The sequence below is a fragment of the Lepidochelys kempii genome, chromosome 4, assembly GCF_965140265.1.
Source record: "Lepidochelys kempii isolate rLepKem1 chromosome 4, rLepKem1.hap2, whole genome shotgun sequence".
Lineage (NCBI taxonomy): Eukaryota > Metazoa > Chordata > Testudines > Cheloniidae > Lepidochelys > Lepidochelys kempii.
This window is the reverse complement of record NC_133259.1, coordinates 94622906-94635748: the sequence shown is the minus strand read 5'-3', so window position 1 is coordinate 94635748 and position 12843 is coordinate 94622906. Positions and strand designations below refer to the sequence as shown.

Sequence of the window (12843 nt, the reverse complement as noted above, 5' to 3'; positions counted from 1 at the left end):
CTTTTTCCTTGGAAGTTTACAGTGCAATTCTGACAAGTGAGATTTTTCAAAAGTGCCCAGCATTGGCCCAACTCTGTGCCTGCTAAGCGAATGGTAAAACTATTACTGCCCCTTTAGTTGGAGCAAAATAATACTTATTTTCAAAAGTAAATTAAAAAAATTCCCATACAGCTTAGTGATTACATCCAACTTGTGCCTCACTGCATAACCACGTGATATTATTTTAATCCTTGTCCTAAATCCCTGTTCTTCATTGCTTTTCATTTGTTTTTGACCCACAATATTTTGTCATTTCAGAGTATATATATAAGATCTTTGAGGCATGCATTGTATCTTTACTTGATACTGTAAAGTGCCTAGCATAATTTGGGTGATAAATGTAATAATTATTAGTGGCAATAAATAATAATGTAATAAGGAAATGTAATCTATCACATATTTTTATAGTGTATTTGAGAGCACGAATAATAAGCATTTTCTTACCAAGGTCCAATATGAAGTCTCTAATCCAGCTTTTAAACACACTGTTATCACCACAAACTATTAAAAAAGGAGAGAAATCTGTTATTTTTCTTTAATAAGTCTGATTGTCCTTAAACTATTAATGGAACACAGGAATTCAAAATAAAAAGACCCACAAAGGGCTTATGTTTAACATTTAATGGTAATGCACATGAAAAAAATCACATGCATTATTATTCAGTTTATGACCCATTAAAATAGCAATCATGCATATGGTATCTTAAAACTTATAAAACATGATTTTCATTCCTTTTTTATATTGTTATTATTTCATTCATAAAAACATGAAATAATGAATGAATGAACGATTAAAATTATTCAGGTGTATGCTCTCATGCAGCAAGTGGAAGAAATGGAACATTTCTAAGAAGAGCTGGAGGAGGCAATGCAGAAAAGATCCATCTACACAATCATATAAGGGACTTCAATGTAATAGTAGGTGGAAAGGAGTGTGAGAATGAAAAGTACATGGGAAAATTCGATAAAGGTGTAATAAATGATCGTGGAGCACGTTTGGTTGCATTTGCAGAGGCAAACCATCTCCACATAATGAACACAATATTTCAAAAAGAACAATGTTGGTAATGGACATGGAAAAGCCCGTATGGAGTCACACTGAATCAGATTGATTATGTATTGTCAGATACCAGAAGAATCTTCAACGATGTAGCGACAATAGGAGAACTAATTATTTGCACAGGCTCAGACCATTGTATGTTGTGCTCAAAACTGTGTGTTGACAATACCTATGAAGACCGAGTCAAGAGAAGCTAGAAACTAAAGTGAAAAACAAAGAGGCATTTGCATAGGAAGTGAGTGAAATGAACCTCGAGTATAAGGTCAACAAGGACATCAATGAGAACTAGAAGAGTTTATCTTGCAGATAATCTCAGCAGCTAAGAAAGCAAAGGCATTCAAAATGCTGGGATGCAAGCAGAGGATCAGCGAGGAAACTGTGAATCAGATGGCGAGGAGGGCACGCATGAAATCAGAAAGAAAAATGGGTGAAGAATACAGAACGCTCTGCAAAGAAATTCATGTGAAGATCAAAGAAGACTAGGAAGACTTCAGAAAGGAGAAATTGAGAATGGAGGCTGAAAAGTACGAGAGTCTGAAGAAGGCTGAAACAGGCTATCTTGGCAGTTCTGAAAGATAAAAATGGTGAAAGGAAAGTAGCAAGATGAATGAAATATGTACAAAATTCTACAATGATCTCTACTCCTTGCATGTCAATGTCCATCCGTACACTTTCAAGGCAACAGGCTACAGAAGAAGTTCCTGATGTTATGTGTGGGAACTGAATACGCAGTTCGTAACATAAGGAGAAGGAACAGCCCAGAGTGGACAATATTTGGCCAGAATATCTCAAAGCACGGGAAGATACTCTCTTCAAAGCATTGGCACAATGGTTCATCTACATCAATAGCAAGTGTGTTCCGGATGCCTAGAAGAAATCGAAAACAGTACTACTGATGAAGAAAGGTGATCCAGAAGAAGTGAGCAATTATCATCCGATCACACTCCTCTCACAAGCATATAAGCTCTTCACCCGTGTCATACTCAATCAGATTAAGAAGGATCTTGAAATGTACAAAAACAGAGAACAAGCTGGTTTCCACTCAGGGACAAAGGTGGACAAAGGTGATTTCATGTTTTTGTAATTGGTATAACCAACCTGTTCAATTCAGAATCTTTAATATATGTACTTAAAATTTTTAATTTAGATTTCCCTGGTGATCTTTAACCTAAAGAACTTTGAACTTCACTGTACTCAGTAGGCTAATGAGATCCTCTTATCACTGTTGCTCATTTAGGATCTGATGCAAAGCCCACTAAAGTCAAAGGGAATCTTTTCCATTGACTTCAATGGGCTTTGAAACAGCCCCTCATGTCAATGGAATCTGTTCCAAAAACATGTTGTGTAGACTTTTTAGCACCACAGAAGTCAAGTTAATTTAAGAATATGTTTAAAAGTTGTGGGTGGGGTTTTTTTTTGCCTGCCTGGATAAGAATATTAGACCCCATTTGAAATTACCACAGATATTGATGTAGCCAGGAAAATTAGTTTATTAAACAAGTACTAGTAATGATCGCCACCCATTGGAACTGTAGAACTTTATTCTTCTGAGACACTTCTTTAGTTTCAGAAATCCTAGGACTTTTTTGAAATAAAGAAAAGTTCCCTGGAAACGTGGTAAAAGGAATCAAGTTTTCTGTTAACCAGAGGAACAGCTGCTTCATGGTTCTGTAATCCACTGATAAGTGTGTGTTATAGGTCCCATTCTGTGACTGATCAGCAAAGCATATGAGTCTGTTACAGGCCCAGCTGTAACAGCTCTTGCTTTTTGCTCTGGAGGTTCCCTGTTCATTTCCCACTGGGTCACTCAAGACAGCAGCTGTCACAGTTACACAACTCCAATAGCAAAAGCATTACACTATTTGACCTTGACAGAAGTTAAGGACTATGATGTTGCATTTAGGGCTTGATTAGTTAAGGGGATGGAAGATAGGCATCCCTTGGGATGCCTAGGTTCTTCTATTGATGATATTCTGGATGTCAGACCCAGGAATAAGATGTTGCCAGTCCAGTGCCATATCTGCACCAGCTGGGGCACTCTCTGAATAGGGAATCCCTGATACTCTCTTTGGGTTTATTCTCTGATGGCAGGGGAAGAGGGATCTCTCTGCTTGATGCTGGTGAGAAGTAATATGTTGACAATGGGGAGGAGGCATATATCTTTTTATTGAAAGGTTATCCCACGAGATGGAACTGGGCTGGTACAAGCTCCAGTGCTGGGCAGCTCTTCAATACTGGGAAGATCTCCTGGGTGGTATGGATGCCTCTGCAGAATATCTGAGGTCCTTACTTTGCTCCACCACGGGCATTAGTACGAGGATCTGTGCTGATCTGCTCAACTGCTTAAGGGATTTTGTCCTTAGAGTGGTGTTCTGTGTTCTCTCTCCAGAAGTTCTCCTCGGTCTAGGAGCTATGGTTATGCTCAGACTGGCTATATGAGTCTCTATCCCATTTATAAGTGGTTTCACGTGCTGGCTTTGCTGCTTGAACTGTTTCGGGCAGTTGGTAGAGAAACCTGAATTGTCAGTGCCAGAACTACTAGTGATGGGACTGCTGATGCTGAGGCAACTGGTGCCAAAGCAGTCATCAGCAGTGACTCCATCAGTATCCTCTTCACCTTCTTTTCACTGCTCAACCCCAGAGTACAGAGAGTTTGAGGGAGCGCTGGCCAATGCTGGTTTATCTGGTCTCACTCTAGTCATAACTGTTGCCTTTGGGTCCAAAGTGATCCACATGGATGGCATCCAGTAGATGTAGGTTGAGCTGCACATCCCTAGACTTGCATGTTCAGGCTGAGGAGGACTAGCACACCGAGCACTTATCTGGGATGTGGCTCTCCCTTAGTCATCCTGTTCAGTCTCCCACAATTCTGCATGTCTGGGCTGCTCTCCTCACTCCATAGCTCACCAGAGATGGATCACTGTTTCACCACTGCATGCTCTGGCCATGCTCTCTCTTCTCCCACTTGCTGCAAGCTTTTCCAAAGCTGTAAAAGTTGTGTAACATCACTAACAAATACTCCAGAGGTAATGAAATAACTATGTACATTAGACCAAGAAAGACGGTCATATGGTAATGATGTCACTTAGTATCTGGCCTTTGGCTCATGAGCCATATAGGGTTGGTAGCATTTTGGGAGATGCTTCTAGCACAAAGGAAATTATTGGTAAGAAATTTTCCATTCTGCAGCCCAGCGTCTCCTACAATTATGGACATCTGGGAAGTAGCAAGAAGTGAACAGTTATAGGGAGGGTTATGAAAAAAGTTCGATAGGAAAGGAAATAAGGAAGTACCCCCCTTTGCTCAAAAGACTTATTTTTGGGCCACCAAATGCAGCACCTTCCTGCCAAAGGAGAACTCTGCTGAAGACCGAAAATCCACCTTATAGTGCTTAATAAAGGTTTTAGCTATAGATCAAGATGCTGCTTTGCAAATTTCTGATGTGGTCACACTTGCTTATTCAGCTCATAAGGTTGCTAGGGATGTCATGGAGTTTGCCCTGATCCCTTCTTGATCCCCTCTGATGATTTGTAGGCTATGACAATACATCATCTAATATACATACCAGTGAAGGACTTGGGAGGTCTGAGTTCCTGACATTTTGGATGGAAGGACACAAATAGAGGGCCAGATCTTCTTGTTGATTCTGTACACTTGAGATATATTTTCAGTACTCTTCAGACATCTAAGGTGTGCTACATCTTTTCAGTTGGAAAATGTGGTTTTTGGACTGAATGAAGGAAGCATAACCTCTTGGGAAGTGTGGATGGAAGAATTTACCTTTGGAAGAAAGGATTCTGGTGTCCTGAGCACTACCTTGTCCTTGTAGAACACGCACTAAGGTTGCTGTATAGATAAAGCTGCCAGGTCTGACAACTATTGAGAAACAAATCTTAATAGATAAATAAAATACCAACACTGAAGTGAAAGGCTCTAAGAGATGGCTTGTCAAGGCCCTCAAAATTAGCATTAGATTCTATTTTGGAAAGAGTGGCCTGACAGCTGGTCTGACTAATCAGACTGCTTGAAGGAATCTGGCTACCTGTAGATTGTCTGCCAGGGAGCCCAAGGACCCTGCAAATAGCACAGTAGTAAAGAGCAGACACCTGATGCGCAATGGTACTGGGCTGAAGGGCTCTGTCTATGCCTTCTTGGAGAAAGTCCAGAATGGTTGGAATCCCTGGATTTCTGGGATTTGCATTGTGCTTTGGCACCAGTTGTTGAGTCTGGACCACACAGAAGAGCACACTTTTAGTGTCCAGAACTTTCATAGACAAAAGTATGGTCTTAATAAGTCTGGACAACAGATTGAGACCCTCTAGTGCTTCCATCTGAATAGCCAGGCTCTTAGTTGAAGCTGGTTCAGACCAGGATGCAAAGCATAGGACTTTGCAAGAGAATGTCTGGTCTTCACAGAAGCTGGAGTGGAGGCTCCAGGTTCAGATCTATCTGATCTGAGAGTCAAAATCTTCTTGGCTAATGAGTTCCCAGAATTACAGTAATCTATTCTTGTTTTATTTTCTGGACCACCTTCCCCAGTAGCAGAAAGGGTGGAAACATTGCAGTAGGCCCTGCAGTCAACTGTGTGATAAGTAAGACTCTGTGTTCGTCATGGAAGTCACAGATTCCATGACCTCCGTGACTTCTGCAGCAGCCCATGTGGCTGGTCCGGGAGCCACCTGAGCAGCTCGGACCAGTTGCACCGGCTGCTGCTGGGGAAGTCTCGCTCCCCCCCGCCTCCCAGCAGCAAAGGTTTGGGTGTGTGGGGGCTCAGGGCTGGGGATTGGGATGTGAGGTGGTTCTTACCTGGGGGTATAGGGGGCTTCCCAGAAGGGTGACAGGAAATTCCCTCCCTTAGCACCACGTGCCCGCAGGCACTGCCCCCACTGGCCACAGTTCCCAGCCAATGGGAGCTGCAGAAGCTGGGGTTTGGGGCGGAGCGGAGGCAGCATGTAGAGCTAGTAGCAGGAGGTCGCTGCTTCCTAGGAGCCAGGTAGGGAACCTGCCCCAGCCCCACAAACCACCCTCCCTGCGGCGCCCCCTGGCTGCAACCCTCCCTTCCTACCCCCCAAGTACCCGTGGAGTCACCCCTCCCAGCACCCACAGCACTCCCAAGGCCACCTCCCTGAGCTGCCTCCCGCAGTTTTAGTCAGGGGTATATAGTAAAAGTCATGGACAGGTCATGGGCCGAGAAAGGAGGAGTACAGGAAGGAGTACAGGAAAGTTCCTTCAACCTGAGTCTGGCTATAATCACCACCACCATCTTTCTAAAAACCCTGGAGACTATGGACAGGCTGACCAGGAGTGTTCGGTACTGATAATGTCTCCTGCTGTAGGTGAACCTCAGAAGTCTGTGGTGGCACAATCTGATGGGGATATGGAGATATGTGTCTTCTAGATCCACTGAGGTCAAATAGTTCCCCCAGAACAGGGATGACACCATAGAGGACTGCATCTACATCTGAAACTTCATTTTCATCCATCCATCCGTTAAGCCTTCTGAGTTTGAGTATGGCTCTGATTCTAACCCCCTCTCCCCTGCCTTCCTGTGAACTTCTGAATGATGAAGAAGATGGAATAGAACCCAAAGAACCTTTCTTCTGTGGGAACACTCTCTATCATTCTCAGATCCAGAAGATGAGATATTTTGTTCTGGATCAGATAGTGTTTTCAAGGGTCTCTGGAAACTGGCACCTGGATGAAGAATGGATGGGATGGAGCCTGCAGCTTGAGGAAGTATCTCTAGATCACTATCTCCCTGATCCACTTGTCTGTAGCCAATGAAAACCATTCCTTTAGGAAATGGGAAATTCTACCCCCAGCTTCAGCTCTGGGTGGAGCCCTATGTGACCTGTGTCATAAAGTGGGTGGAGGTTCAGACTCCTCTGGACTTTTGTCCCAAACCATGATTCAGCTCTTTTCCTTTGGAGAATCTGTTGTGCCTGTGCTGGTATCTCTGTGAGGATGAAGGGCAAAAGGAGTGCCTCTGTCTGAAGGTTGGTCAATATTCTCTCCTGAGGACACTGAGTGGACAAGAGAGAGACTGTTTGGATTTTGCCACACTGTCAGCCACCACCTTATCCAGCTCTTTTCCAAAGAAGAGGAACCCTGTAAGCTTGGCTGAGCAAAGGGCATGCTTAGAGTGAATATCCACTTTCCAAGACCAAAGCTCAGTGCCACCTGGTTACCGAGCTGGAAGCCACGGCTTGGGCTAAGAACCTCATTGCATCTAATGCTGTTGCTAGGGGTGACTTTCTTTAAAATGGAAACAGAGTCAGGGTGATCTCTGTCCTTACGGACTTTAAGATCTTCCAGCCACGAGAGAGATGCTCTTGCAAAGCAGGGAGGAGGACTGAAGGGGTATCACAGCCAAGGTGGAGGATTTTGAGAGGAGAAATTTACTCTAAGACTTACTCTCAGGAGCCTGTTCAGGTTTGATTTGAATCATGGAGACAACCTTATTGCACATAGTCTAGAACTTCTCAGAGGGGCAAAAAATCTTTGCTGTATTTTTTCCCAATCCTGATCAGACTTGGAGTCCAATAGCTCACCATCCTCAGTGGATGAGGGGGAAGGAGGAGGTGGAAGAAGAGTCGGAGGACTTTTATCTCCTGAATATTTTGAGCTTTCCCCCTTTTCTGCTTTTTTTTTATTTAACTCTTTTTGTTTGCTTTTGGAGCCTGGAGGCTCTGCTGTGCCATGGTGAGGCCTTTTACAGCTTGCCTTCTTTAGGGCTTGAAGCCCTCTGAAGGGATCTGTCTCTGAATCATACCCCATTGGCTCTCCTTCCCCCTGGGTCGGAGTCCCCTTGGACTCTGATCCAGGTTGACTTGGAAGGGAGAGGGGCTGATTAGAAGCCCTGCTATTTTTCCCCAGGGCAATCATGACCCACTTTAAGACTTGGGGTGGAGGGAACCTGCGAGTCTCCTTCTTTGTTCTGTAGAGGCCCTTGGGACTTACTCCCCAAGTTGAGTGGTCAGGGTCCTCCTTGCTTTTGGAACTTCGCCCTGCTCTGCACTGGAATTCCAGATCCATTATTCCTCTGCTGAATAGTGGCTGCCTTGATGGGTAGAGGACTCTCCCTGCCTGTTTGACTCATGGCCCTGGGACCTAATGGAGTTAGGGTTGGTTGGATGGGTGCAGGCTGGGCACAACTCATCATCTGCCAAGCCTGGGAAGGATGCCTCATATATAGATTGCCACTTGGATTTGAGCCAGTGTTTTCTTGGCAGTTCTGCTATACCTGCATAGGGGCAGAGGAGCTGGCAGGGAGATAGACGCTGCAGAGGAAGCTGAGGGAGGGTTATACTCCCTGCCGGTTAACCAACCCATGGAGGAGGATGACTGCTAAAATGGAAAAACACTGCTCCCTGCTGCCCAAGAATGGGGCAGATATTTAAAAAAAAAATAAAGGTGACGACAGGAGCAACTGAAGCAGCCAAACTGTCTGCTGCTGTGGAGGCAGAGACTCTGGTGGGAGTGGAGGGGACCTGGCCACAGTGTGCAATGCCAAAATGCTGATCCGCCTCCAGTGAGCTGCAGAGTGAGGAGAGCAGCCCAGATATCCAGAATTGTGGGAGATGCTGGGCTGCAGAAGAGGCATAGGGTGTGTCCATCCTTGATGCGGACCAGTACACTGCAGGAGGCTGGGTTTGTATCCTGAGGGCTTGGACTTCACCACAAGGTGTGGTAGTTGGCATGAAGTGCCTTGCCTGACTGTAGAGGAGGGTGTGCAGGGGGACTGAATGGTTTTTCTCTCTTTTTTTAAAGGTACATCCTTTAGAGAAAAAGCGATGATAATATTTTTCATTAAAAGGTTGAAAGAACTGACTTAAGGTCTCTGAAGGTCGGAAACTTGCTGGGTTCTGTCTTGCTGCCATGGGTGGTAAAAGGGAACTGAGGGAGGAATGCAGCCACTCTGTCTTTTATGCCCTTTCATGGGAACACAAAGAGGCACAGGGAATATACATGGCTCCCACAGACACTGCCATTCAAAAAACTTCAGTCTCGCATGCAAGCAGTGCATACACCTTGACAGTACTATCCACACTGACACATACTTGAAGAAGAATTGACTATTCTGGACTATTTCCTCCGGTTTCAGTTCAGATACTTCCCATTTCACTAGGGAGATGAGCCTGATAAGGATGTATGTTTGTACTTCTCTAGCAGGATTTCATTTGTTCTGTGCATATGGAGACAGGAACATTCTTTAAGGGAATGAATCCCTACCTTAAGAGAGGAAGGAAGAAAGAGGTGCAAGTAACGGTATGAGACTGCTGCTTTTAACGACCCGAGGAAGCCCTCAGTTGTTGGTTGAGAGAGGTATTTAAGAAAATGAAAAACGTTTTTATTCCATTACCAAGTACAGGGAATAGAAAACTAAAGAAAAGAACAAACAGTAATTAATAAACAAAAAGAAAGTAACAGGTGAGTGAGTTAGGTTTCCCACGATATGGTTACTTCTGACAACTTAGATGCCTCCATGGGGAGCATCTAGCAGGTCCTTGTAATTGGCCTTGACTCATGGGGCACTATCCCCTCCAAGATTAAGAGGAGGAAGAGAGAGTTGTGTGTACACAGGGCCCCAAACCAATTTCACTGTGAATCCGCTGGGGTCGGTCCCCCAGGGATTTACATGCACCATGGAAAATGCCAGAAAATTACACTCCTCATTCTATCCTTTGCACAAAGGACAGCACCCTGTAAAAAGGGCAAACAGGCCTGCCCTTTCTCCCTTGTTTTGTGAGCTTACTGGAAGAGAACCAGAGTCTGCAAATCATGCACCTCATAGGATCATCCAATTTGTCCATTTATTCTCAAGACACCACACTGTTTTTTACATGGAAGAGTTGAGACAAAGAAAGAAAAAGTATAAATAAAATTAGAAACATATATTTAAAATATAGGCATTTAATATATAATTATTAAGTGTACATATATGAAATGAAGAAGAGGCAAAGTTAAAAGAGAAAGAGATTAGAAAACATAATCAGCAAATAGAATACCAGACAATGGCAGCAAGACTTACAGTGTAAACAATGTTTCCCAAGAGCAGGTAGTCTGAAGTTTTACCATTGCCAAATACAGTACCTGCAGGAAAAAAAAGAATGATGATTTAAAAAAAAAAGGTTTATTTATGGGCAATTCCATTTTTGTAAAGGTATACTCTAACAGGACTCTTTCTGTTGGATACTGGGTCTGGTGCTCCCAACACAAGACAAGGCAGAACTTCCTGAAATGAATGCCTTTTAGATCATCTTTAGTAGTGGTGACCAATGACTGGTCAGAGCAGGGAGAGCAATTATTAATGCCTTCGCTCTCCAGAACTTTCCAGCCATGAATTATGCAAGAAACAAGAGCTTCCCATAAAAGCTAAATGTATTTTTTAATCACATAATTTACACACACAATAACTTCCCTCAAGGCACATCTGAAGTATACATATTTTTGGACATGATACTGTCTGTCTGTCTGCCCGCCTGCATATCTATCTATCTAAGCAAACATATTTCTGGAATAAGGATAGCCAACTCTTTTGCCCTAGCATTTTAATTCTTATTTGGGATGTTTGTTATTTGAACTGCACAAAATTGGACAGCTTTGTGAATTTGTGTATTTAATGTGTGTGTATACAAGTTTGTGTGTGGATATACACATGTTATATACACTAACTTATATATACTAACTCATACACAAACATAAGTATCTGTGTATATATAAAAAAACATTTGCAAAGGCTTCCTGAAACATGAATTTTGAAGCAGTGCCTTCATACTTGTTTACACAGAACATACTTGATTGCCTGCTTCCAGCAGTACCAGCTTTTATGACCACAGTTCTCTGAAGGGTCTTAGTATGTAGGATAATTGTAGTCTCCAGAATACTTATGTGATGTTGCGCCTGGAAAAACCAAATTGACTGAAGCATCTCTGAGTGGACTCCTCATCCTTGATGTTTTGGTGCTCACTAAAATGTGTGTATGTTCAATATAGAAGCATAGCATCAACTGCACTGCCGTGCAGGATGAGTACAGCATTAACTGCACCCAGGGGCAGCGAGTTATATACACTTGTGGTGCCTGGGCACCAGCAATATTCAGGGCCTGGGGGCCTGGTTCCACCAGTGTTTGGGGCCGGGTCTCTCCGCCGGCCCCACCTGCCGCCCCCTGCATCTCCCCCGAGTGTCCCCCAACCCCCACTTGCTGCCCCCGCTCACCTCCCCCTGGTCCCGGAGCCTGCAGCTCACCTGCTCTGCCGGCTCCCTGGATCAACTGCTGCCGCAGGGTCCTAGTGCCCCCTATTCACTAATGGCAAGGCAGGCTGCCCTTACCCTGCCCTTCCTCCGTAGCCCTGAGCCTCTTCAATGCCCCAAACCCCTCAACCCCAGCCCCAGACAGAGCCCTCATCCTCCCACACCCTAATCCTCTATCCCAGCCCTGAGCCCCTCCCACACCCCAAACCCCTCAACCCCAGCCCCAGACAGAGCCCTCATCCCCGCACCCTAATCCTCTGTCTCAGCCCTGAGCCCCTCCCACACCCCAACCCCCCTCATCCCCAGCCCCAGCCAGAGCCCTCATCCCCCCACACCCTAATCCTCTGCCCCAGCCCTGAGCCCCCTCCCACACCCCAAACCTCATCCTCAACCCCACAGCCCTCACCCCTGTACCCCCTCCCCCACCCAAACTCCCTCCCAGAGCCTGCACCCCGCACCCCCTCCTGCACCCCCACCCATTGCCCCAGCCCAGAGCCTACATCCAAACTCCCTCCCAGACCCTGCACCCCTCCTGCACCCTAATCCCCAGCCCAGGGCCTGCACCCCAGATCTCCTCCCCCCACCCAAACTCCCTCCCAGAGATTTAGGCAGGTGGGGGGGTGGAGTTTTGGGGGGGCGGGTTCTGGGCACCACCAAAATTTCTATAAACCTGTCACCCCTGACTGCACCTTATACTGCAACCAAACCAGAAAGTTTATTATGTTGTACAGATCTAATCACTTTAGCAATGGAAAGGAAGCACTACTGTATGTAATAATGTTTTTATGAAGCAAGGAGGGAGACAAAAATGGAGTGGGATGAGAGACTCAAAAGAAAAAGGAGACAGGTGGTGAGAAAGGGGAAGAAAAAGAAGGGAAATTTGGGTGGCAGTATAGAAGGAAATAATGGTCAAGTCAGAGGAAAAAAAGAGAGGGGAGCTCTTTTCCTCTTTACTCAGTTTGGGTTGAGAGCATGAGAAAGATACAGAACTCAACAAGCAGGTAGTTGCAGTCTGTAGTAGAAAGTATACTGCACAATCCACCTTTTGCTACCTTGCCTTGCATTAGGTTTATTGATATTCTGTTGATTAATTTCATTATTCCACTGTTTGTGAATTTGAACATTTTATTTGTTGTCCCTTTATATCCCTTCTACAAAAGGCTGGAACAGAAATTAGTTTTATCGTGCATCAGAAGTGCTGCTGTCTCTCCCCTTCAAAAGAAATAACTAACGGCTCATCAGGATACTGGGATGTAAGCAGTGTCATACTCAAGAATCATAAAGTTACTTTTTTACTGACAGAATTAGAAAATTATGACAAAATCTTATTTTAGGAAAACGGGAAATTCCAAAGCTTAATCAGCCTTCACTTTGTTTAGTGACCGTGGCAATAGCTGCTGTTAGTGACAGCTCTTCTGTTGGTCGACAGTGAAAAAACTGGTACTGACACAGCTACAACTACACTGCATATTGAAAAAAAACCTGACAGT

At 44.5% G+C, this 12843-nt stretch overlaps 1 protein-coding gene across 7 annotated transcripts in view; it reads right to left on the bottom strand.

The window, feature by feature from the left end:
* ATP8A1 (ATPase phospholipid transporting 8A1) overlaps positions 1–12843 on the bottom strand; it is a 241893-nt gene that overhangs the window by 37590 nt on the left and 191460 nt on the right. For all 7 annotated transcript variants that reach the window (XM_073342153.1, XM_073342148.1, XM_073342147.1 and 4 more), the window contains 2 exons: positions 10131–10192; positions 484–540 (listed from right to left, as the gene is read on the bottom strand). In XM_073342153.1, coding sequence (XP_073198254.1) covers positions 484–540; positions 10131–10192 — 119 coding nt within the window. The remainder of the gene's footprint in view (positions 1–483; positions 541–10130; positions 10193–12843) is intronic.